The sequence below is a fragment of the Lissotriton helveticus genome, chromosome 1_1 (assembly GCF_964261635.1).
Source record: "Lissotriton helveticus chromosome 1_1, aLisHel1.1, whole genome shotgun sequence".
Lineage (NCBI taxonomy): Eukaryota > Metazoa > Chordata > Amphibia > Caudata > Salamandridae > Lissotriton > Lissotriton helveticus.
The window spans coordinates 1,081,314,795-1,081,337,069 of record NC_136057.1 but is presented as its reverse complement, the minus strand read 5'-3'; the positions used below and the strand labels follow the sequence as shown (position 1 = coordinate 1,081,337,069).

The following is a 22,275-nucleotide window of genomic DNA, read 5'->3' as shown; positions in this document are numbered from 1 at the left end:
GGAAGCCTGTACTACCTTTTGAACCCTTCCTGCGTATATTGCAAACATTCAGAGGATGTCAGCTTCTTATGGTGATCTGCCTGTTTTAAAATTTAAAAATGTTTGTCTTACTGTGGGATTTCGGGCACATTTTCCTCCAAGGTGCACACCTGCTGTGCCTGCACATCTTCATTCTTAATCCAACGCATAGAGATGTTTGCAGTGCGCTCACTTTCCATTTGAAAAACATGAATGATAAAAGCTTTATTGCCACAGTTCTGTCATTTGTTTGTGTGCGCTGATGACCTTTCCCCCCTCACACCAACTTTAGTTTGATTCCAACTGTAACAACAGTGAAATCAAGTCGTTTGATGAGTTTTTCATAGCAGAATTCTAGTGTGCAAGTTAAGGATGTCTCCACCTAAAACTACAGGGTTCAGATCATGCTCGACTGTCCTAAATACATGTCAATGTGTCATTGGTGTTTGGACTCAGTTCACTCTAAATTGTGTGAGGAATTTGCTCTCATGCACCAAAAGGCTGACCGGGACCCATGAAGCGAAGCTGCATGTCACCAAACATTGAAAAAATGAATGCAAGTCCTGCTTCTATGGGTGATCCTGCAACAAGTCCTCTTTGCTGACGAGGTCATCCAGTAAACTGTAGTCCAAATCAATGCAGACTCAACTCTATAACTCAACTCATCAAAATAAAAGTTGGGAAATCGTCATGGTGCCAGTAGATCTCCCTCCTTATCTCCGATTGAGTAGCTGGTCCTACAGTTAATCCTGATGGACCCTGAGTTCCATGGGTTATCAGTGATACCACCGCAGGTTGAGACCTTTGAGGAGACCATGCTCTGTTGTTTTGGCATTCTTCTTGTCCCCCCTGGTGTGCATCAGGGATCAAGGATCCCCAGAGGCATCCAATCCTGTTACTGCAGGTGTATCCGTTCTTGGTGCTGTAAGAGTATCTGGAACCCACCATGGCTTCCGCTCCATCTTCAGTGCTAATTTATATTCTGGCTACAGGGCCTGTGTTGGTCTCGTCTTCATCGACACTGGTCCCAATGGTGTTGCTGGATGAGGTTTCTCTGCCGTCTCCATGTCCAACCCCGAATAGACTCCCCTACCCTCCTCTTTTGCTACACCAGCTTTTCAGTTCCAGCTCTGTCCTGAGCTTCCACCACTACAAGATGGCAGTGGAGATGATGACTTACCCTGACATTATGATGATGACAGTTTATATATGGATTTACAAGAAGCCAGTGGGCTTGACACTTCACCTCACACCGGGTTGATTTCCTCTCTAAGGCCACCATTGGAAGACAGTGCTTCCTTAATAGTTTTCATCAGACATGCTGTCGAGGTCCTGGTTCAAAAACTCCCTTCTGTTGAGGATAAAACAAATTAGGTTATTGAAGTTCTGTAGACTGGACTAGCTTTTTCTGACCCCTTACTACTATTTAACAAAGCCCTAACTGATACTGTTATGAGCACTTGGTCTAAATTTTCTTTTTCCTCCCAGTGAACAGGCAGGTGACCAGGTGCCTCAGACTGACACCTGGCGACCCTGATTTTCTTACACTTAGAGCTTCAGTATTGAAATAATCAACACAGAAATGTCTTCATGTTTGAAATGCTTTATTGAAGAGAGTTATACACAAGCAAAGACATTAGCAGAAACCAGAAATATGTTCAAAAATAGCATAGAACATTAACTGTGCTAATATCAATGAGTGGGAAACAAAAAAGCATTTTACAGGAATTTTAAAGATAAAGGGAAAAGGAGAGGAAGGGGAAAATGGGGGGAGTAGGGGGAAATAAATAACAGCAGTGCAAAATATTAATACTAAGAATGATTACGGCAGACAAGCAAATTATACAAATGATCAATTTAAAACTATACAGCATAAAAAATGACATAACAAGAGAAACCTGTAAAAGATAACAAAACAACAAGAAGGAGAGAGATGAAGTCCTTCATGGAGGCTTAAAATTTTCTGAGTTGACATGAGCAGTTTTCTTCAAAGCCAGTCGATCCAGGTATGTAGTGAGAGGTAACCAGTAAAGATCAGTATAACGGAATGGTTTGCAAGAGGAGGCAAAGGCAACATCAAGCCTATGTAAATGCCATACAGTGTTCCACCAACCTTGTATGGATATTTTTGTAAGGGATTTCCAATTTGAGCAGATGTGCTGGAATGCAAGAGCAAGCATGAGATCGAAAAGACCATGTGAGTGTGCAGGAAGATATAAAGAATCTGAAAGACTACCCAGAAAGAGAAGAGTGAGTGAATATGGAACGGAAAGTGTAAAAATGCGAGAAAGGTATAACCAAACTTTGTCCCAAAAAGTAGAGACAACAGGACATAAAAAGAAGAGATGTAGAAGGTCAGCATTTACAGTGCCAAAGGTCCAGCATTTAGAATCAAAAGAGGGTATGAAACGAGACAAAGAAAGGGGAGAAAGATAAAGTCTATGATAGAGGTAAAATAAAGATTGAGTGAGAGAATCTGAACGAGAAATTTTTAAGGATCTAGACCAGAGTTTTTCCCAGAGAGCAACAGGCCAAATGCAATCAAAATCCGCTTCCCAAGCAAGCTCTAATTTGGTTTTAGCACAATCTGGGTTAGGAGAAGAGCAACATTTATAAATAAGAGATACTTTAGGGAGGGAAGACAGGAGTTTAGGAAGAGAAGATTGAGGCATGAATGTTGTTGAAGAAGGAAGAGAATAATAACGATAACAAATTATTGCCATAAGAGTAGTACATTTCTGCAAAAAAGAACGGGGACAATGAAATAAAAGTTGAAATTGGGGGAAGGAGCAAGGTAGTAAACCATCAAAGAGGTGATTAACCCACATGACGCCCTTTAATCTCCAAGAATTCCAAGAGATGGGTCTATTATTCAGAAGGATAAGAGAATTGTACCAAATGGGAGTATTTAAAAAAGATTCACGTGTGATGATAGTCGGAAGAACCAAGGTTTTTAAAAGAGAGGAAGTATGTTTGAATAAGGGAAGTAAAGAATAGGGAGATTTGAGAGAGAAATGCACCACTTCCCCGAAAGAAAAAGGTAATAATAATGTTTGTTCAATGAGGAGCCAAAGCGGAGTAAGAGGGGAATGCTCTAATGAAAGCCAGCGCGAGGCCTGACGCAAATAAATGGATTTCTGATAGAGACGGAAGTCTGGAAATTTAACTCCACCATTAGGTTTAGACTTACGAAGGTTTGCAAGAAAAATTCTAGCTTTTTTATTCTTCCAAAGAAATTTCCAGAGGGAGGAATCGATAAGTTTAAAATAAAAGGCAAGGAATATGAACAGGTAACATGGAGAAGATATAATTTAGAATAGGGGCTATCATCATTTTAATTGAGTCCAATTGGCCCCACCAGGAGAGAAAGAGGGGGTTCCAGGGGGAAAACAATTGTTGAATTCGGGACAAGACTGCAGACATATTTAATTTAATCGAAGAAGAGTTGGAGTTAGAGAACCAAATACCAAGATATTTAATCTCTGAACTATTCCAGGCAAAGCCAGTCAGGGAGAAAAGATGAGGAAGACAGGTCTTGGTGAGAGAAAGGATTTCAGTTTTGTCTGATTTAATTTTATAACCAGAGACCAGAGAGAAGGAGTTGAATTCAGACAGTAAAGGGGGAACAGACACTTCTGGATCAGAAATAAACAAAAGGATATCATCTGCATATGCAGAAAGTTTCAATTGATTGTTGCCACAGGGAAAGCCAGAAATGGAGGTATTGTTACGAATGAAAGACAAAAAAGGTTCAAGAGCTAGGACAAAAAGTCCTGACGAACACTCCGCAGAAGAGTAAAGGATGAGGAGAGCTGACCGTTTACAAGTATCGAGGCCTTGGGCGCAGAATATAACAAAGATATAAGGGATATAAATTGAGGACCAAAGCCATACCAACTGAATGAAGCAAACAGAGAAGACCAATCAAGCCTATCAAAAGCCTTTTCCGCATCAACAGAAATAGCAGCCAAAGGAATGGAAAGAGAGGAAGCCTTATTCAAGACATTGAGAAAGAGACGAGAATTATCAGAGGTGAGTCTGCCTTTAACAAAGCCCCATTGTTCCTTGCTAATGAGATGTGGCATAAAGGGGTCTAAGCGTAATGCAATTAATTTAGCAAATAATTTATAGTCCACATTAACTAAAGAAATCGGACGATAGTTCTTACAAAATTTGGGATCACGACCATCTTTCGGGATAAGACAAATGGTAGCATCCTGAAAGGTACCTTCCGCCTTACCGGATGAATAGAAAGACTGAAAGAGCGTTAAAAGTTTGGGCAATAAAACATCAGAAAGGTGTAAGTAAAATTCAACAGGGAAACCATCAGGACCGGGTGTTTTACCTTTAGTAAGGGATGTCAGAGCTAAGGGAAGTTCATGTAATGAGAGATCAAGTTCAAGGTCTGGAGAGTTGAGGTGAGAATTTGGAGAATTAGGAAGTTTCTCAAAATGATTCTGAATAAGAGAAAGATTAGGAGGAGATTCAGGGGTATAGAGCTGTTGATAAAATAATTGAAATTATCAAGAATTTTCTTGTCATTATGTAGGAGGGTGTTATCAGAAGAGTAAATAGAATCTATTAGAGTACGTTCTTTATGAGATTTAAGGTAGTTCGCTAAGAGTTTCCCTGCCTTATTACGACCGCCATAATAACGAGCACTACTACGGAGAAGAATAGAAGATGTGTTATCAGTAGTAAATTTGTTAAGCTCTAGTTTTGCTTGTAAAAGTTTTGGTGACATATATTTATCTGAAGAAGCATAAAATTGATGCTCTAAAAAGGATTTCCGTTTCTGAAGATAGCGCTTTTTTTTCCTCGAGATGAAGTCAATGATGAATTCTCTTGCAGTGGCTTTGAAGGAGTCCCATAGGATATGAGAGGGGTACTAGGGTCAGAGTTACATAGAAAGAAATCCGTAGTAAAGGAACGAAAAATAGAAGAAAAATTAGGATCCGTGAGGAGTGCGCTATTAAATCGCCAATGAGAAGGCTTGGTGAGGTCTTTTGGGTTTACCCCGGTGTCTTACGCCGACGACACCCAGCTTCTGTTTCCTTTCAAAACCTTCACTCCTGCTTTACAAAAATCTTTCTCAGAAGGAATGCGGGCAGTGTCAAAATGGATGGCGGAGAATTGTTTACAATGTAATGTGGGCAAAACAGAAGTCTTACTATTTGGGGAGGCGGTGACATTGTGGTCTGATGAGTGGTGGCCAACTGAATTAGGACCTGTACCAATTCCGAAACAGACTGTTAAAAATTTAGGAGTATTGTTCGATCAAGCCTTGACATTCAAACATCATGTCAATCAAGTCGCTGGCACCTGTTTCAGGACCATTGGACTATTGAAAAGGGTATTTCTTATCTACCTGATAATCACAGGAAGACTCTAGTCCAGGCACTAGTGATCAGTAGATTAGACTACTGCAATGGCCTTCTTTTGTCAACTAATGAAGGCCAAATGAACAAAATGCAAGTAGTCCAAAATACAGCGGCGAGGTTGGTCCTTAATGTTCCATCTAGGACCCCCTCCCAACCTCTACTGGTTAAACTTCATTGGTTGCCTGTGCGGCAACGCACAAAGTTTAAAATTTTATGTACTATCCATAAATGTTTGATAGGAAAGGGCCCCAAATGTCTTACTAAAGCCTTTCAACCTTATATCCCAGGCCGTTCCTTACGATCCAGCAACCTCCATTTATTACAGGTCCCTAAAGTAAGAAAGTCTCGTCAGGGAGGTCGCGCCCTGGCATACACAGGACCCGTTCTCTGGAATTCCCTTCCCCCAACATTAAAACTTATCACTAATCACCTTCTTTTTCGTAAAACCCTCAAGACCCACCTTTTTATTAGTAGTTAATTTTCTACTTGTTCTAGCTTCTGAAACGATCTGGCACAGCATAGTCTCCTACACTGGACAAAGCGCGGAGATACCCCTTCGGGGGTTTATTCAGGCGCTATATAAGCACATAAAATAAATAAAATAAAGGCTTGGAACGTGGTGGAAGCAAGTCAAGATCTGTTACAATAGTGGCATGGTCTGAAATGACCATAGGTTCAATAGAAGAGGACAGTACATTTTGAGATAAGGGTTGGGAGAGGTAAATGTAGTCCAGCCGAGAAAAGGATGAGTGAGGAGGAGAAAAAAAAGAGTAGTCCAGAGTATCAGGATATAAAAGTCGCCAAGAGTCAATAAAACGTGATTGCAAAATGGTGTCAAGAAATTGTTTATAAGTTTTGTGAGGTATGGAGCGAACTTTGGATTTACGATCAAGGAATGAGTCAACAATCTGATTACAGTCACCCCCTAAAATAAATAATTTATCTTTATGTTGAATACATTTGCTCGTAATTAAAGGCCAAAATGAATAATCAGGTTGAGTAGGGCCATTGACATTAACAACAATTAAATATGTAGAATTTATTAACAACTTAGTTATTATAATAGCATAAAATCAATTGGAACAAAAACTGCAAAAATATGTACATGTAACATACAGCAGAAAATTGAGAGGAGAAGTAGAGAGAAATGAATATGACAGATAACTTCAAAGCGGGAACAAGGGTGAAGGAAGGGAAAGAAGAAAATATTCATACAACTGTGAAAGGTGAAACTGAAGGAGCAAAAAGGAAAGAAAGATGATTGTAACTAGAGAATCAAAGGTAAGGAAGGGGAAGGAAATGAGAAAGAGAATACAAGAAGAGACAGTACATATCCAAAAGGATGACTGAGAGGAACATACCTGGGGGAAACATGCAAGAGAAAATGAGGCAATGGCGACGCTCAACAAGACGGACTATCCGAAAAGCGCGAGCCCAAATCATAACAGGACGAGAATGAAGGAAGGTAACCACATAAGTTGAAAGAAGATTAGAATACATACGATTAATCAAGAAGCTATGGGAAGATGAAATTAAGTGAAGAAATTGCAATATTAAAAAAGAGAAAACAACAGGTGAAGAATAAACCATAAGAGAAACCATAGTAAAACGTATTAAACATATAAACTTTTAACTAAAAGAGAACCTGGGTATAAAGGAGAACATGAGAATAAAACAACATCAGAAATGTAGTAAGAAACAAGAACATGTTTAAACAGTCAATCAGCTACTAGATGGAGTGGAAGTATCCATGCCGCTGTTGGATTGTATGTGAATGAAATTCTTAAGTTCTCTGGGGTCTTGAAAAGTCCATTTACTTTGAAGATACATGGATGGAATAAACCATAACGAGCACCAAGAGAACGCAGCGGGGTACGCAGATTTAGACATTCTTTTTGCTTTGTCGCCGTAACGTTGGAGACGTCTTGGGATAAAAACACTCTTTGACCCAACCAAGAAACCTGACGTTTAGTTCTGGCTGCAGAAAGTACTGAAAGAAGATCCGTGAACTTCAAGAAGAGGATGATGACGCCTCGTTGTTTGGTAGAGGTCGAGGAGCGTGGACCAATCTGGTGAGCTCTTTGGATACTGCTCACCCGATGCCAGAAGTGTTCCGGTTTGTAAATTATTCGATTTCGTAGGAATTGCCGCAGGGGAGCTGCAGCAAAGGTCGAGCTGAGAGGTCCGGTGATGCGGAGCACACTCCTCAGGCGTCCATCTTGCGTGGCGCCGTAGCCACGCCCCCAACGTAGAAATTTCTGATGCTAAGGCGCGGCCTTACCTCAGAACGATTATGCACAAGCCAAGCTAGTGACCACTTCATGCACAGGAAAAAGAAAAGTAGTGATCTGGTTTGCCCCATTTAGAAAATCTACCCTAATCTGGTTGTTCCTACTTAGGCGCCGAGTATGAGAAGGCTGGTACTTTGTGACCCGTGCACGAATCCCTATTTGCACAGGGGTCAGTATTTTGAATGGTGCACAATTTTCCACACCCATTAATTACCTTGTCATGATCTTAATGCTAGAGTTCCAAGTATTGCAAAATGTTGATACGTAAGTCTTATCTGATATGTATTTGTGTACTATATTTCTTGATAAATGTTATTTTCCAAAAAGAAATCATTAATATGTTTTAATGAATTTTAGGCATTGGAGGCCCTGTTAAATAAAAGTCCAAGTACAACTTTAACTTCCCTCTGTGAGCATCAAATAATGAAGAAGTTTGATCTGGCAAAAATGCACTTCATCATCAGCATTTCATCAACAATTAATGTTATCCCGGAAACAGTGAAAAGATCAAGCTATTCTGTAATTGACCAGAGTAGTGTTAAAGGTGGAGTGAAGACTGAAGGTGCTCCTACCGAAGGTATTTTATTACCAATATTTTGAACTCTAACAATGACTTTACAATCTCACTCTTCCTACAATATAATCAATTTAATCATTTCCATGTGGTTTCCTAAGAAATTTGTACAGTCAGTTCTTCATATCACAACAAAACATGTGCCATAATTACATAGCCAGTAAAACTGTAAAGATGTTCTACTTTGACTGACTGGATCATGGATTCTTTTATGGTTAAGAATTATCAGATTTTTACAAATGTAAAGACTTTGTTTTGTGCCAACGATTGGACCATACTAGAGAGGTTTGGTGATATGTGTGCAGAAACCATTGTGTTTGCTAAATGAAATATCTACAGAGAATCTAGAATTAGTCACTAAGAATACACATGTCTGAGCTATGGCACACATGTCTAGGACCCTAACAGCACCCTTGAGTAAGAAGACAGTTTTTAAATGTTGTGTGATCTTTTCAAGTTATCCAGATAGGTGATTCTCTAATGATGCTCCTGCCATTCAGAAGGGAAGTGGTTGGAGGACAATGTCACTATGCAAAACTATCTAAGAATTGCATGGCTGCCAGCATGACCAGAAAAGCTGTCAGATAATTGTTCAGAAACCCTTGTAAACAATAGCATGCACATCAGAAGTAGTGCTGATGTAAACAGAAAGCCTATTTATGTGTTTGTAGTCTGTTTTATATGCTTGCATTTGCTTGTCCTTGTCAGTAGTCCTTGCCAAAAGTCCTTGCCAAAATCTCTCACCTTTTTCAAATTATTTCACCTACTATACAAACAGCAAGAATGACTCTCTAGTTTTGTGTTATGTGAAACGTCTCTACAAAAACATTTGGAAATATGGTCCTTCATACTGAGTTATGATCTAGTAGAGATTATTTGACAAATTCATGGAATGAAAAATACTTGCCCTTTATAAGAATCGATTTGATCAATGTTTCTTTTTCCTGAAGATTCTCTATACTTCGAAATATTTCCAGAATTGATCTTTCATATAATATCTAATTCAACAGTGCCAGGTTGCACCACAGATTCATAGTTGCTTCTCCAGACTTGCATGTAAGTGGTATCACTAAGTTTATATGTGGAAACGTTGGTAACCAATATTAGGTTCCAATTCTTTTCCTCCCTGCCAAAGGACAATTACGTCAACACACCAGCTGGCACACTAACAAAACCTTTACAGGATAAAGAAGTATTCTGCAGATACATTGGTTACAATGTCTTTGAACTGTAATGTACATATTTATTTTTATTTCTTAGTTTAGCTACTGCCCATGTTGCTTCTTCATCAGTATTAACATTAGAATAGAGAATCATTCCAGTGTATTCTGTTACATTTTGTTTACATTTTTTTGTGCTAATTATTGCAGAAGATGAATATGAAAACTGGCCTGTCATTGTTCAGCTTATCTCAAAGGAAGAATTATCTTTGGCAAGGATAAAGGTATGCATTGTTTGGAAAACTACAACAAAATAGTATAATAGCATTTTGGGTTGTCAACCTCTATTAAGTGATCTGTTTTTTTCTAATTAGTTCCGTGCCATGTAACTTCCAATATTAACATACACGCACATTCAGCATCATAAAAATGCAATAGCTTTAAAGAACATTTGTTTTCTATTCAGTCTATTGTGCATATCTGTTTAATAAACAGGTTTATTTGTGTGGCATTTTGGTCTTTATGTAAATTCCTTATCCGTATCAACATTTTCTGCACTGCATGCAATAAGCAATTGTTACGTTTCGGGATTGTTTTCAGGATATGAAAGGTATTTTCTGATTGTAAGTGATATCAGTATCAATCACGTTTATTGTCTATTTATCAGACAAGAAGAAGGGTCAAGGCATACAAGTCCTTCAGTCGTCAACAGAGTATAAGGAATGCAAAATGGCATGCACAGTGGTGCAACGAACCAGAGATGTGACCCTCCTACATCTCTATAAGGGAATCGCTTTCCAGCACAAATATCCACAAAAGTGGTTCAGCACTCAACTCAAAAGTCAATTGTATCTGCACCACAAATTTTCAGTCCACAATGCACAATTGAGAATTGTATGGCATGGTCATCTCAATGAACAAATGTGAAAGTCGTTTCTTCTTCCAAAAAGTCTTTATTCATCATCTTTTCTTAAAATCACAGCATTCCAGCAGTAGCCAACGCGTTTCATCCACTTTTGACTTCTTCAGGGCTCAATATGCAAGTGGTCATCTCGCATAATCTTCATGTTGTGATATATAACAAACTAATATTTTGTTTAGGTTATGTGGAGTACAGTTGCTCCAATAAAGTAACAGCGTGGCTTCCGGTTTGGTGAAGCGGACGCCACACTGTTACTTCAAAAGATGATGAATAAAAACTTTTTGGAAGAAGAAACGACTTTCACATTTGTTCATTGAGATGACCATGCCTTACAATTCTCAATTGTGCATTATGGACTGAAAATGTGTGGTGTAGATACAATTGACTTTTGAGTTGAGTGCTGACCCACTTTTGTGGATGGTCACGTTTATTGTCTGAACAATTACTGATGTGTGTTGAGTTGTTTCCTATTTGATTATTAAAAGCACATCTGAGTGAATGAGGAAAATAATACAGGAAAATCTTGGTAGTGTGGAGGTCACAAAAACTTGAAAGTATTTGGCCCTGTTAGCATAGGGACTTAGGTGGATATGTTGAAACAGTGATATATATTACTACAAACATCCATTACCTTTCACCCATAATACTGTATACACAATCATCAACTAAATAGAAATGTCAAGTGTTAGTAGTTATTTACATTCTTTTGTCAAACAGGAGACACAATACACTTAAACAATTGTTTTGCTTAAAATGGATAAAGTTGACCAGGAACCCACAACACATCTTAAATCTTCTTTAATATAGACTTCCTTGTAGGTTTTGCTCTGCCCCTTCTCACTTTCTTTGGGATGCTGGGATTATCTGATAGAGACGTCTAGATGCAGATTCCTTACCTTTGAATTTCCCAGGCTTCAGGCTGGATCTGGAAACTTTTACTGAGCAATATCCCATGCGCACGCCATCGGGTGTCTCCATTTGATTCCATGTGACGCAGGCGGCGTTGTTAGCATTGCTTATGATGTTTTGATACCTATATAGGCATCACCCAGGCATGCGGATGTCAGTTCTTTTCTTTCCACGCCAGTTAAGCACCGATTCGGGAAGAGCTACCCCTCTGTCACTTTTTGACAGGTTTTTTTCTCTACAGTTTGTCGACTTCAATACTTTTTTCATCGTGTGTGAAAGATGTCTTCACGGAAGACATTATTTAAGCCATGAGGGGCCTGTCCACGCACGATGTCGGTAACCGATCCCCACCTCGTCTGCCTATGGTGTCTCGAGCGTGACCATGATCCGAAGTTGTGCTTGGACTATCTGGCCATGGCTCCTAAGACCTTATGGGAGAGGGCTTTGAAGCTCCTTGCGGCCCAACAGTCGAAACCGTCAAGCGAGACTCGGCGGAGGTCCCTATCCATCAAGAGGAGTTTGTGGTTCCGCTCCCGGAGCCCAAAGTCCTCTTCGTCCCACTCAAGGTTGTTGGGACACTTGGGGAAGAGGCACAAGGAGAAGAAGAAGGCCAACCGGACTTCATCTTCACCTCGACTGGCGTCTGTCGACGGAGGTAAGGAGCACTGATGCTCTAGGCATGGTTCTGCGGAGCCAGGGTCGGCTCGCGCCTCTCTCCTTTTCCCAGAGTCGGAGCAACCCCCGCTCAAATGAAAGAGTTTTATGAGGCCATGCGACGCGTATTTGAGTGGGCCGACCCTTGTGGTGAGCCATTGGTCCCGGCGGGTCGGGAGGGGCACCGACGGATTCAATGCCATCTGCTCAGGCCACAGCACCAGTGGGACATCAAGGATCCGATCCAGGATCTGGGTCAATGCCCGTCGTGCCTCCACGACCTCCAACCTCCCCCAGGCATCAAATCCAAAGTCAGAAGTGCCAGCCCATCATCCTCCCCGATGACACAGAGATGGAACGATGTCACTTGACGCTGAGTCTGACGTCGATTGAACCCACGGGTTCTATGCTGTTGCTTGAATACTTTGTGGATGTGTTAGGCTCGCGAAAGGAATGGGAGGGGTCTATGGACCCTTTGGATCACCAGGATGACTCTGCGGAGCAGTTGGACTGGTACGAGGAACTTGGGGAAGCCAGTGGACTGGATACTTCTCCAGATACTGGCATGCTCTCTCTGCCAACTGTGGCTATGGAGGAGGGGGCGTCTTATGCCATGGTGGTTAAGAAGGCAGCTGATGTCCTTGGACTGGAGTTGTCCTCCATGGAGGTCAAGACTAATCTCCTGACTTGAATGCTTCAGCCTAGGGCTTCTTCCTCAGAACCCCTTTTGCCCTTTAATGAAGCACTAACTGATGTCCTTCTAGGCACGCGGTCCAAGCATAGCACAGGGGCACTTGTGAATAGGACAATTGCATGCCGCCATTGCCCAGCTCCAGGCAACCCAAAGTTCTTCAGCTAACACCCCACCCCAGAAAGTTTGGTGGTGCAGGCCTCTATGTCCCAGGGTGCGTTCCCTTCTGCCCCTCTGGATAGGGAATCCATGGATCCATTTGGCTTTCTTCAGCCTGGCATTGCGGTCGGTAAATACAGCGTGCTAATTGGGCCGTTTCTCCCACTCCCTTTGGGGGACAGTTGCGTATGTGCTGCCACAAGTTCTGGAGGAGACCCGAGCTGTGCTCTCTCAGGCATTTAACAACAGCAGAGATGCAGCAAACTTCACCATAAGGTGTGGCCTTAACATGCTGGAGTCGCTGGGCAGATCAATTTCTTCGAAAGTGGTCTTGAGGCGCCATGACTGGCTTAGGACAACTGGCTTCTTGGGTGATGTCCAGGCAAATTTGATGGACATGCTCTTTGATGGAACCTCCCTTTTTGGGGAAAAGGCAGATTCGGCCCTAGTGAGGTTCAAGGACTCTCGAGCTACAATCAAATTTTTAGGCCTCTATTCTACTCCTCGTGGCAAGTCTGCCTTTCACTCCTTTCATGGCAACGGAAGGAGTTTTCAGCTACATCAGCCCTATCCTTGTCCCTGTCCCGTGCAGGCTTCCCAAGTTGTGCGTGGACATGGACGCGCCTCATTTCAACTTAGGAATGAATGTCAGGAGACTTCAACCACCTTGGCCTCAGCAGCCGCAGCCTGCAAGCACTCCTAGTCTGACTCTGCAAGACCACACCACTCCAGTTGGCGGGAGAATCCATTATCATCTCAGCCTTTGGAGGTCCATAACATCGGACTAGTGAGTCTTGCAGATCATTGAGGAGGGCTATTCTCTTCCTTTCCTTTCATTCCCTCCTCCCATTCTGCCAAATCAGGAATAGCTGATGGAGGATCATTTAAAATTGCTCCAGGAGGAAGTTAGAGTTCTCTTGGCAAAGGGAGCTATAGAAAGGGTACTGTTTCAGATGTAGGCAGTGACTGTTATTCCTGCTACTTTCTGATTCTGAAACAGAACAAAGGGTTGTGGCCCATTTTAGATCTTCGGACCGTCAATCTCTTCCTCAAGAAGAAGTTCAAGATGCTCACTCTAGTTCAGGTCTTGTCTGCCCTATACCAAGAAGACTGGATGGCAGCGTTGGACCTGCAGGATGCATATTTTTACTTCCTCATCTTGCCGAGCCACAGGTACTACCTGCAGTTCAAGATAGGCCGTGAGCACTTTTAGTTTATTGTGCTCCCCTTCTGCCTTACCAGTGCCCCTCGGTTGTTATTGTTATGGTGGTGGTTGTAGCACATGTTAGGGGTATCAGTCTTCTCTTACCTCGACGACAGGCTGTTGAAGGTACCCTCGCCCCAGGCTGACGTCTCCCACTTTCAGACTACAGCGAACCTCCTGCATTCACTGGGGTTGTCTATAAACATGCCCAAGTCCCACCTGACTCCTTCTCAGATGCTCCCTTTCATCTGAGCTGTTCTGGACACAGTGCAGTTTCGAGCCTATCCTCCCGAGCAGGGCGTCCGGGATATTCATGTTATGATTCTGATGTTTCAGCCTTGATCCTGGATTTTCGTGAGACTGACTCCGATGCTGTTGGACCTCATGGCCTCCTGCATCCTGTTGGGAAAGCATTCCTGGTGGCATTTTGGGCTCTGCAGTGGGACTTAAAGTTCCAGTGGGCACAGCATCAGGGAAATCTCACCTATGTGTTTCAAATCTCGGAAGGAACTGCGAAAGATCTGTAATGGTCTTTGACAAAATGCGATCCCTCTCCCTTCCCCATCCAGATCTCACAGTCATGACAGATACATTGCTTCTGGGATGGGGCTGCCATCCAGGAGAGGTGGAGATCAGGGGACACAGGTCTCCGGCGGAGATGGGGCTCCACATCAGTATGTTGGAGCTTCGAGCAATTCGTTTGGTATTTCTTCCATTTGTCAAGGGGAAGTTAGTGTAGGTGTTCACGGACAACACCACTGCCATGTGGTACTACAACATGCAGGGCGGGGTGGGGTCGTGGACCCTTTGATGAGAGGTCCTGCATCTCTGGACATGGCTAAAACAGCAGGGCATAACCCTGGTGGTTCAACACTAGGCAGGTTTTCTGAACGCCAGGGCAGACGAACTCAGCCGTCGATGCCTAGTGGATCATGAATGGCATCTCCAGTCAGAGGTGGCTCAAGGTCTCTTTCATCAGTGAGGAGAACCTTGGTTAAATTTGTTTACCTCCGAAGAGAATGCGCAGTGTTGGCGATACTGCGCGCTAGAGTGTCCAAGGCGGGGAGCACTCGGCGAGGCTTTTCGTTGCAAGTGGAGCTCAGGCCTGCTGTACGCCATTCTGCCAATACCACTCCTGCCCAGGGTTCCGAAGAAGATCAGGAGTGACCAGGCCCAAGTCATCCTTGTGGCTGTGGACTGGGCGAGGAGAGTCTGGTATCCATAGCTTCTTAAGCTGAGCATCGATCCTCCGATCAAGCTGCCCCTGTGGTAGGATCTTCTGTTGCAGCAGCAGGAGAGGGTCCTCCCCCCCGAATCTGTCAACTCTGTGCCTCCATGCGAGGTATAGCGGTGGCAGTTGATGGCTTTTGGCGTTCCTCCCGGGGTATGTGACGTTATTTTGGCACCCAGGCGGCCCTCCACTAAGATGGTATATGCCTTCCGATGGCAGATATTTGTATTATGCTGTATAGAGCGGTCTATTGGCAATCTTTCTGCTTCTCTTTCCACTGTTCTTTTATTCATTCTAGCCTTTGCCCAACAGTGCTCTGCTTTGGGAACCCTCAAGGGTTATCTTTCTGCTCTGTCTGCTTTTTTGCGGCTGTCAGACCAACCCTCTCTCTTTAAGTCGCCAATTGTACATAGGTTTCTAAAAGGGCTGGTTCACTTTTTTCCACCCACACCCATTGTTGTGCCGCAGTGGGACCTTAATTTGGTCCTCACTTATCTTATGTGTTCTTTATGAGCCGTTACACAACTGTCCCCTCCGCCTGCTTACCATCATGACAGCCTTTTTAGTGGTGATTACATCTGCCTGGAAGGTGAGTGAGTTACAGACGTTATCTTGCACGCCTTCCTACCTGATGTCTTTTCCGGACAAAGTGGTGTTTCGCACCCGTGCTTATTTTTTGTCAAAGGTTGTGACCCCATTCCATCTGGGTCAGTCCATCACGTTACCCACCTTCTGTGCTCCCCCTCATCCCTATAAGAAAGAGGAGCCTCTCCACCGAATGGACCCAAAAAGAGCTTTGTCGTTATACGTTGATCGCATAAAAGAGTTCCAGGTGGATGACCAACTCTTTGTGGGGTACGTGGGAGCTAAGAAGGGAAAGGCAGTGTCGAAAAGGACCATCTCTTGCTGGGTCATTCTCTGCATCAAGATCTGGCATGCCCTGGCAAAGAAGCAGCCTCCTGAGGGATTAAGGGCCTATTCCATGAGGGGAAAGGCTGCGACTACGGCCTTAGCTCGGGGTGTCCCAGTCCTGGACACCTGTCAGGCAGCAACATGGTCATCTTTGCACACGTTTGCCAAGCACTACTGCCTGGACAGCCAGGTCAGCAGGGGCAGGCATTTTGCCCGTTCGGTCCTACAGGACTTCCTAGTTCGAGATATAGATTCTCAGATTTTTTATTTCTTGCATAGTTACTTAAAACTATTGCAAAATAGTTACATAAAATACAGAAATAAGTTAACAAACTCATCAGATGTGTATCTAATTAAAAAAAGTAATAATTTAAAAACCCCTTGTTGGGAACGTCTTTGCCGTTATAAATTCCGAGTTAGTTGTAGGCATTGTGTGGGACTTTTTGTGTCTTACTACTATGACATTAATACGTATTATTTCTGGTCCAGTCATGGGATTCTTTGCAGGTCATCATGATTGTTTTAGTCCAGTTATCTCCGATTATTGTGAGGATTAACCCTTTACTTCTAGCAGTATGTTCTAGTCGTGGTCTGGTTAGGAACATATGCTTTTTAGCATTGTGCAGCCTGAGCCTTGTTCCGTTTCCGCTGACTTGGACATTTTTGTTCAGCCAGCATAAGAAATTTGACCAATCTACAGTTTAATTGTGTATTTCCTGGATTAAAGCATGCTAACACTGCTTGTCTCCTGGTCCTAATGCCTTTCTGTCTGAAGGGTTCTTTAAGAAGCTGATTCCGTGCTTGGCACAGGTCCTTGCATAGGCAGATTAAGTGTAGTATATCGGCTCGTTTGGTGTTGCACAGCCTGCACGACTCATGTGCTAGTGGCCTTTGCCATAGTGGGAGGTTCCGGGCGCATGGAAGGATTCCCATCCTGTGCCTCAAGAAGTTTGTTTTTATGGACTTCGAGTAGCCCTGGTTGAAGTACAATTATGGAGCCATCAATAGTTTGAGATATAGGTCCACACCCACCGCCGGGATGGTAGGGCATGGGTATCTAATTCAGAGGCAAGGAATCTGTAGCTAGAAGTCTCTATCAGATGAACAAGCTACTTACCTTCGTTAACACATTATCTGGTAGAGACTCCATCTAGCTGCAGATTCCTTACAGCCCCACCCACCCATCCCTCCCTGCTTTGCGGATTAATTTCGTAGGGCTAGGGTTGCTCCCCTTTTCAGGGCAAAGTTTTGTACACGACTACGTCAGTTACTTCGTGGCTCTGCGCATCTGGCATGGAGAAATCTAAAAGTACTGACGTCCGCACGCTTGGGTGGTGCCTATATAGGTCCAGCGACGTCAGTACTGATGCTGACGATGACATCACACGGATCTGAATGGAGCCACCCGACGGCACATGCTAGGGGTTTTGTTCAGCAAAAGTTTCCGGATTCAGCCTGACACCCGGGAAATTCAAAGGTAGGAATCTGCAGCTAGATAGAGTCTCTACCAGATAATGTGTTACCGAAGGTAAGTAATATGTTCTTTGCTGCTTAGTCTTTTATGTAGGATGGAAGGTATTTTTGGTACCTAGGCTAATTTGTATGGTCTTTAGCTTATGAGTCAGATTTATTTGGTGTTAAAGTCCAGAAAGTCACATCATTTCACATCTTATGATTATGCTCAGCATTTTCCACACTAATTGGGCAGAGAATAAAAATGAAAAAAATGTGTATGGAATCACAATCACTGTTGCTTTGTGATAAAAACAGTCCTAAAAACAGTCACAGGGACAATTTTGGTTTGAAAAGTCAAACTAGGACCAAGTAGCTTTTTTATATTTATATCTTGAACATTTCATTTTTTTGTTGTGATGTCCTGCATTAATTTTTTTTTTTTATGAAAAGTCCTTTCAGCTCTATATTTTTTCTGATCACATCTCTAAAATCAAGGCACTTTGTTTCTCCAGTATTAGGGTGTCTTTCATAGATTCACATGCTTAAATATTCCCCGACGTCGAAGTGGGACCCCCACGGTAAATAAAATAGCAATAAAATCCCAATAAAATATGTATGTAAAAACATAACACATATAAATACACACTAGAAACAGTTGCAAATACCAGGTCATCATTCCCACATAGGAATACATGGAGAGAGAGAAAAATTTTGCAACATATCCCTGTCATTATGTCAGTCCAAACTACAGCCAATCAGGCGCAAGCACCCCTCCAGAACCTTCTCCTCAGAGGTTCAGGCCCTGAGATTTTCTACCGCATGTCGTGTGAAGGGAGTCTCCCTGAGCTCTGCTCAGTTTTCTACTTTTCTCTGGTTTTCCAGTACTTTCTACAATGTCTTCAAGTAAGAAGTATTTGTTTAGGCCTTGTTCTTCTTGTGGGAAGTTGAGACTTTATTACCCACAAGAAATGTATATACTGCCTCTATCCTGACCATGAGGTAGGCAAATGTAAAATCTGCAGGACTTTTTCCATCAAGACCTTAAAGGAAAGGGAGGGCCGCCTCCTCTGGTTACAAAGGCTGAAAGACAAGGATTCAGCTCTTTCTGACGCAGAATGCCTGATGTCAGGTACTTCTAAGGCCGCCTCTAAGCGTAGCAGTGTGCAGGATCTACCTTCTCCCTACTTGAAGACGAAGAAACTCTCACTCTTGAAGGCTCCTGTGGTGTCCCCACCGCCTCCTGCTACGCCGACGCCCCGAGATCTCACTCTCAGGCGTCTAAGGCTTCTTCTAAGCACGTTTCCACTTCAAAGCGTGAAAAATTGTCGATGGGAGCGTCGACGATCGTCACGACGACGAGATCTGCCGGCTCCGGCTCGTCCACGACAACAGTGACGACGACTTTGGCTTCTGGTTTGTCGACGGCGTCTATGTCGACGAACCTTATTGCCTCGACGTCGAAGAAGGGTCCCTCGTCGTCATCAGGATCTACGTCGTCGAGGATTGTAAAGAAAGCCTCCTCGTCGTCGGTGGCTCCGTCGACAACTGTTCCGTCGATGGTGGTTTTGTCTACGATGACTCCGTCAACGGAGCAACAGCCGACGGAGCTGTCATCGTCGACGGCTTCATCGACGATTTCGTCGACGGTGGTGCCATCATCCTTCGCATCCTTGCCTCTGGTGCCGATTTCTTCCTCCGGGTCTGGTGTTTCCTCTGCCAAACCTTTGCACCAACGTCGCCAAGTGCCTCTGGAACAACTTGCCATTCCACGTGACACACAGCCCCCGTCACCCCTGTTTGCGACAGGTTCTGAACAGGACTCTGAGGAGGACGAGGATGATCATTTCCGGGCAGCACGAAGCCCTTCTGAACTAGTCATAAATTGTCAAGACTATGGGGATGATCACGAGGACTCGTATTTTCAAGAGGAGGAACCGTCCACTCAGGTCCCTTTGGCAACACTTCCTCCATCCCTCATTTCCAATCTCCAGTATATGCTGGAGGATTATAACAGGCGTTTTCCGCTGACTCGCCATGGTTCACCTCTGCCTACAGCTCCTGCGCCTGCACCAGCTCCTGCCGCTGTTCCGCTGCTGCAACCGGCACCGCCACCTGCTCCGGCTACGACCTCTATTCAGGTCCATGCTATGGTGTACAAAGACGATGATAATAATCTTCGCCCAGACAGAGAGGATGGCGAGTTGCACGATGATGATACTGATGGTGATGGTGATGGCAATATGCAAGATTGGGACGATTACCAGATTCAGACACCGTCCCCACCTCCTGCAACTCCCGGGGATTCCCCCCCTGTGGACATTACAGGCTTTCACCAACTCATGGATAGAGCGGCACTCCGCTTTAAACTTCCTATGGTTCAAAGGGAAGAAGACTGCTTTCTTTACGACTTTAAGAGTCAACCTTTCGAACAAGTTCGGACAGTCCCAATCATCGACTTCATTTGGAATGAGGGAGTCAAGTTGATGCAAACGCCGAATTCCATCACCTGCACAACTACCTCGGTTGGAGAAAATGTATAAGGCGCCCCAGGGTTCTCCAGCTTGCCTGGTGGCACAGCCTAAGCCGGATTCAGTAGTCACCCAGGCCACCCAGCGCCGCTCTAGGAACCTATCTTCCCTGATTACAGCTCCTCCTGATCGCGAAGGTCGTCTCCTCAATGCCATCGGGCAAAAATGTTCAACTATGGCTTCCACTACTATAAGGGCCTCTAATGCGTTGGCCATACTGGGACGCTACGATCGTCAGATGTGTTCTGACATGTCCACCTTTGTTGCCCTCATTCCTGAGTCCTCCAGGGCGGAGGCTCTTAAAATTCTTCAGGAGGGGGAAAGAGCGTCGGAAGAGATCATCTACTGCTCCGTGGATATCGCCTGTACTGGCTTCCGTCAGCTTGCGGGGGCAGCTGTTCTGCGACGCCAGGGTTGTCTTTGCTCTGCCTCCTTTCGCTAGGAAGTTCAGGCAAAAATTCTCAACATGCTTTATGATGGCGAGTCACTCTTCGGTCAACATGTCGATGAGGCACTGCAGACGATGAAGAAAGATACTGAAACGGCTCGTTCCTTGGGTACTTTACAGTTCCGCAAACAGCCTTTTCGTGGCGGATCTAATCAATACCGCTCCTATGGCCTGGGGAATCAACGGTATTCCAGCCAGCCGCAGCAGACCTCTCGCCAGCAGTCTTCCAAATCATATTGTGGAAAATCTTCCTATAGAGGTTCCACTTCCAAAAGGCAATGACTTGCCTTTCCCGCGCAAGGTTGGAGGTCGAATCTCCCTGTTCGTTGGGTGCTGGATATTGTATCAAAGGGCCATGCCTTGGAGTTCGTAAAGTTTCCTCCTCACACTCCTCTGACTAGTCCCCCTCCTGCGCACCTCAAAGAATTTTTCCAGCAGATTCGCATCATGATTCAAAAAGGTCCCATCGAAATGGTTCCCACGTGTCAGAGGGGGATGGGATTTTATTCCCGGTTTTTCTTCATCCTCAAAAAGACAGGCGACTGGCGTCCAATCCTCGATTTACGGGCACTGAACAAATACCTGAAGTGCCAGTCCTTCCGCATGCTCACGCTGATGGAGATCCTACGTCTTCTCTGCAATGACGACTTCATGACCACCATCGACCTCCAGGATGCTTATTTCCATGTGGGGGTGGGGCGAAGAGACTTTCAATTCAGGGTGCTGCCTTTCGGCCTGCCCCTCGTGTCTTCACAAAGGCTTTGGCGCCAGTGGTGGCTTACCTACATCTACAGGGTGTCCACATTTTTCCATACCTAGACGATTGTCTCATCAAGTCGCAGTCTCACAGCCAGCTGTCTCGAGACACTCTACTCTGTCAGACCTTATTTCGCTCCCTCTATCTTTCCATCAATGCCGAGAAGTCTCAGGTCAACCCATCTCGCTGCAGGACTTTTCTAGGCGCCACTCTGGATACGTCACTAGCCAAAGCATTTGTGTCTCACGAATGTCAGCTGCGGATTCTACGCCTGGTGGCTCTCATTTGTTCAAAAGAGTCCGTTTCCATTCATATATTGAAGTCTTTTCTGGGGATGGCGCCCTCATGCATCTCTCTGATCCGAAATTGCAGGCTCAGGAGTCGCCCCATTCAGGAAGAATTGAATGGTCAGTGGCGTCAGGTCACCGGCTCTTTCAATGATCTCATTCGTATGACCTCCCGGATGAGGTCGGCTCTCCAGTGGTGGACGCAGCCGTCCAATGTGGCTGCCGGGACCTCTTTCCTCACCACAGCTCCAGAACTCATTCTGACCACGGATTCCTCCTTGGAAGGTTGGGGTGCACACCTTCAGGGGCTGTCCATCAAGGGCAAATGGACTGAGTCTCAACACTCCTGGCACATCAACAGGTTGGAGTTGATGACCATCTTCCTGGCTCTCAAATCGTTCCATCTTCTGATCCAGGGAGAATCGGTGCTCATCCAAACCGACAATACCACCAGTATGCACTATGTGAACAAGCAGGGCGGCACCAAATCTCCTCTCCTGTCTCGACTGGCACAGACTATCTGGGATTGGGCGCTTTGGCACCACATTACCCGAACAGCAGTTCATCTACCGGGCATCTCAAACATCCTAACGGATGCCCTCAGCAGGTCCGCATCCTCGACTCACGAGTGGGAGGTACATCAGCCGACTCTGGACTTCATCTTTCAGCGTGGGGTCATCCACACGTGGATCAC

General features: G+C 44.3%; 1 protein-coding gene across 5 annotated transcripts in view; it reads left to right on the top strand.

The window, feature by feature from the left end:
* Positions 1–22,275, top strand: part of CFAP54 (cilia and flagella associated protein 54) — a 2,603,731-nt gene that overhangs the window by 1,830,256 nt on the left and 751,200 nt on the right. For all 5 annotated transcript variants that reach the window (XR_013608312.1, XR_013608313.1, XM_078677994.1 and 2 more), the window contains exons 50-51: positions 8,048–8,267; positions 9,635–9,708. Coding sequence is in view for 3 of the 5 variants with exons in the window: in XM_078677994.1 (XP_078534120.1) it covers positions 8,048–8,267; positions 9,635–9,708 (294 nt within the window). In the remaining 2 variants the exon portion in view is untranslated. The remainder of the gene's footprint in view (positions 1–8,047; positions 8,268–9,634; positions 9,709–22,275) is intronic.